At 35.1% G+C, this 4,248-nt stretch overlaps 1 protein-coding gene across 2 annotated transcripts; it reads right to left on the reverse strand.

Annotated features, from left to right (window-relative positions):
* Positions 1-1,302: 1,302 nt before the first annotated feature.
* tac1 (tachykinin precursor 1) lies at positions 1,303-4,010 on the reverse strand. Of its 2 annotated transcripts, none has more exons than XM_056254524.1 (5): positions 3,503-4,010; positions 2,583-2,685; positions 2,405-2,428; positions 1,916-1,972; positions 1,303-1,799 (listed from the first exon to the last, which is right to left on the reverse strand). In XM_056254524.1, the coding sequence occupies exons 1-5, from the start codon at positions 3,608-3,610 to the stop codon at positions 1,756-1,758; spliced, it is 336 nt and encodes a 111-aa protein (XP_056110499.1). In that variant the 5' UTR covers positions 3,611-4,010; the 3' UTR covers positions 1,303-1,755. The 2 variants fall into 2 exon arrangements, with proteins under 2 accessions (XP_056110499.1, XP_056110498.1); XM_056254523.1 differs by having other exon boundaries at positions 3,497-4,006.
* Positions 4,011-4,248: the final 238 nt, after the last annotated feature.

Consider the following 4,248-nt stretch of genomic DNA (forward strand, 5'->3'; position numbering starts at 1 on the left):
CCATTCTCCGTCATCCGACGTAACGTCTCCGTTCCCTACTCAGGGAACGAGGGTTACATCCGTAACCGAGACGTTTTTCACAGGTTAGTGTGATTTCTTCAGCTCATGCAATAGCTCAAAAGATAAAAATGGAGGCCCTGTCAACTTTTCAGGCCTTCAAGTTTTCTTGCATACTCCATTAGACTCATGTTTGTTTTTTCACACCTTTTATGATAAATAGATACTAGATAGATAGAGACAAAGTTCAAGACAAAGTACACAAATATACTGTTTAAAGGAGATTCCATATTCATTTAATTTACATTAGTAAGTAGTGATATAATACCGTTCAAGAGTTTGAGGTGGGTTAGGTTTAAAATGTTTTAAAAAAAAAGTCTCTTATGCTCACTAAGGCAATGTATTGATCAAAGATGCAGTAAAAACAGTTATAATGTAAAATAGTAATATTATATATCAATTTAAAATAACTACTTTCTATTTAAATATATATTAAAAAACGTATTGTCTACAAACTTTTGAACGGTAATGTTTTTGTTTTTTGGTTCAGGAATATTTTTATTTTTTTTGTTATATCTGGGCTGGATAATATCTGTTACCACTGCAACTGAGCTATGCACTTATCCCATGTTCCTTCAGTGGGTCCGTCCCTTTAGTGAGTGTATTTGTGTGCGTAGAGTCAGCTAATTGAAATTAATAATTAGTTGGCTAGTTAAACTGCTTTTAAGCAGTTATTTATTCCACACACCAAAAAAAAAAAAAAAAAAAACAGTTTGACTGTTATTGTAAGTCTGAGTTGAATGAATGGCATTGGTTTAAGTAGGGTTCACTGTTTATCCTTAACTCCTGGCTTAATATTGAGATGTGAAACTAATATTAAGGGTTAAGAAATTATATTTATTTTTATTTTTATAAATTCAATGTGGTATTTGTATTTTCTTTGGTGCACCATTACTGTAAGAAAGTGTAAGTGGAAAGTGGATTTTCAATTAGAGAAAAGAAACGGCTTGAATGTTTAAAGAAACTTTAACTTTCTATATTAAACAGTTTCACTTTCAATTCATTTGGAGAGTTTAATGTGCTAGATGCTGGAGTGATTGCTGGTCATGATACTGATAAAGGGTTTCTTCAAAATACCAGTCGAGTTGTGTTACATTAATACAGTTCAATAAGCCGGGTTTAAAAGTATACTTGATGGTTAAAATATAATAGCCTGTAGGTGGAGTGAGTGTGCCATTGTGAAAGCACCTTTAGACCGTGATACGCCACACATTCAACGATACAAGGAATTAAAAGTTCCACCAATAAAGAAAATATTTTTAATATCAAGCTACAATCACACAGAGATATCAAGATAGCAAAACCTTTGCTTATAGCAGTGACAAGACATGCGCAGGATGACATCACACCCGGACTGTCTGTATTATAACATCATCAGTCATGGTGAAAAGTGAAAACACTATGAGGCACTAAAATTGACATTTTCAGCACAAATCTCTGAGTACCTTAGAATGGACAACGCTTTGCTTTAATGCTCCACAACATCGGGAAAGATGTTGTGACAAACACGTTTGATCACAGCTGAACCGTTTTGAAATGTCTGACATAAATAAACTGGCACAGGTGTGGCCATATTTCACAATGTGAAATAAGAATGTTTATTTCTGACCTGAATAAAAAAAAGAAAGAAAAAAAATGAGTATCACATAATGAAATGATCCGTAAGGAAGCGGATGTGACGATGATCCATTTTAGCCATTAACGTCTTTTGTCGTAGATCTGTACTGTTCCCCATTCATATTCTGTGAAAAGAGAAGGTTGGGGTTACAAATAACTCGTTTTTATTAGTATTATCACTATTTCTATCATTGATGAAGCAGCTATCCTAAAACTAATTGAGAGGTTTTGCAGTTCCTACCTGGCTCTTCTTGGCTTCTTTTACCCATCAGCCCCACAAAAGAATTGATTTTATGCCCTGGAAGACAATTAAGGTTTATATATATATATACATATACATACACGCATACATATGTACAGTTCTACTATATTGTTGAAGCCTAGAGTGCGGTTGAAGGATGTTACAATTGTTTTTATTCTACTGTGAAAAAGACCTTGAGGATGTGAGCTTCCATTAAAAGGAATGTGTCGCTAAAACTCTTAAGATTCCATTTAATAAGCTGTGAATGGGACTGTAAAATATGCAAAGTTCAAGGATTTGTAAAGATTTCTCTCTTCTAGAGTTCTAAAAACCTATTTTCTTCATGTGAGGAAAAAGAAACACTGAAAATTTTGTTATATGATTGCATATGTAAATTAAGCCCTTAAGTGTCTTTGCTTTTAGGCAAATGTAAGCATTTAGCAAATAATATTATGCATTGTATGCAGACGTGTTTTTGAGATCACTTACTTTTTCGTGTAATCTGTGCATTTGCTGTGGGGGTGGAAGAATGAAAGAGATGTCAGTTATAGGTCAAAAGCATTTTTTTTTTTTTTTTTTTTTTTTCATTTGCTGCATTTTAGTTAAAACGTATTATCAACATCTGCTTTTTTTATGATACGCATGAGATATAGGACTGTGGTCTTACCAGAGGACCGTTTCCCCATCAGACCAATGAACTGATGAGGTCGGGGTTTCCTCGTCATACGTCTTAGTATCTCTCTGAAGGGATCCGCCTGAATCCACTCATCCTGCAAGAGATGATTTGATTAGTGGAACATTAGACCTCCAGCATACAGATGCCACTCACATTATAAGATCACTGGAACCCTTGCAGATGTTAATACAATTAGTATTTTATAACTCCCTAATACAGAATTCACCAAATTTCATAATTGTTTCACCAGTTTTTGAGCACAAAAATACTTTACTACAGCAGTTGCATAGATGCAGTTTTTAGACACAAAAAGCATGAGAGACATAAGTGCTTGGCTCTCTTCCAACCCGCAATGTCAAATGGGAAACGTGTGCTCCATTCAAACAAGCAATATGAGCATTGAGTAATTCAGCACTGGACAGCGACCTGTGCATATTGTACTTGAATCCTAACTACCCAGTGAAATCGAATGAATACAGCTGATAACATTTTTATTACATGTGCCATGTTATATGTATTTAATGGTTAATTTCTAAATGATTGCTTTTGGTCCTCCTCAATCCTGAATATGTGGCTACATCCTACCCAATCGATAATAACAATGTAAAATTATAACCAAAAAAGAATTATATAATGTAATAGTAATTACAACGTAATTTGCTCACTGAATTGTCAATTGTGATATTTTCTGTTATAATCACTCTATGAAGCTGAGCTTTAATAATGAAAAGTAGCATAATTAAATAAAATTACCTTTACAGATAAGATTTTCTTGATAAGAATGTTTTATGTTGTTGTTGTTGTTTTGGCTAATAAAACCAGCCCTAAAAATGTCAAATAGTTACAGTAGCTTTTATTTAGTCTAAAAGACATGTTTAGACAACAGTCAAAGATGAAAAACTCACCTGTACCTGATTGTTGCCTGTCCAATAATCAAGGTCTTCTTTTGGACCCAATTCTTCTCCAAAAACTTGGCACAAAACAAGAAAAAGGACTACAGCCGGTAAGAGAAATTTCATGTTTCACCCAGTAACTTTCCTTTTCCTTTCCCAAAGCACTTTAAAGTAGGATAAAAACGCAAGGTAAACGTCGATTCAAAGTCGTATTGTTCGAGTATGTTGTTCAATGTTCTTTCAGCTGTGCGTGAACAGTTTCCTCCACGTATAACACAGTTCTTCAGTGCGCGCGTCCGATGCGCGTCTCCGTGACCGTACTGACTCGCACGTTCGGTTTTATAGCAATGCAACAGGGAGGTGACAGGTTCCTTCCGACGCTTAAAATCGATAAAACAAATAAATGTATTAGTCAGATTGCTTTAAAACGCACAATGACGAAGAGCACTCCTCTTTAATATTTCGCTCACATTGCTAGAGGAAGTATCTAAAGTTGAAATAGTCCTGGTTCGGACAATCCGTGACTTTATGGACGTGTGCTGATCAGTATGTAGACTGCAGACAGGTGACGTTATGATTGACTCATTCGACGCATGTTTTACGAAGTTCCGTCTTCGATTGTGCAAACATGAATGCAGATGGCTCGTTTAACACGATTCTTTTGCGTCAAAGGAGGTGAGCAACTTCAGAAGGGTCTTGGAAATAGAAAAAAAAGCACATATGAGAGGAATCAAACACTGTAGAAGCCGAAACCTTTGTGTTTT

Source organism: Rhinichthys klamathensis, unplaced genomic scaffold (genome assembly GCF_029890125.1).
Source record: "Rhinichthys klamathensis goyatoka isolate OS25496 unplaced genomic scaffold, OSU_Roscu_1.1 h1tg000111l_1, whole genome shotgun sequence".
NCBI lineage: Eukaryota > Metazoa > Chordata > Actinopteri > Cypriniformes > Leuciscidae > Rhinichthys > Rhinichthys klamathensis.

What these genes read in the sequence shown, in the direction of transcription:
- tac1 (XM_056254523.1), bottom strand. Translation starts at nt 3,610, where the DNA reads ATGAAATTTCTCTTACCGGCTGTAGTCCTTTTTCTTGTTTTGTGCCAA. An exon ending in CAGGCAACAATCAGGTACAG is followed by an intron (nt 2,686 to 3,496) that starts GTGAGTTTTTCA and finishes CATCTCTTGCAG; the next exon opens with GATGAGTGGATTCAGGCGGA. An exon ending in TGCACAGATTACACGAAAAA is followed by an intron (nt 1,973 to 2,404) that starts GTAAGTGATCTC and finishes ATTGTCTTCCAG; the next exon opens with GGCATAAAATCAATTCTTTT.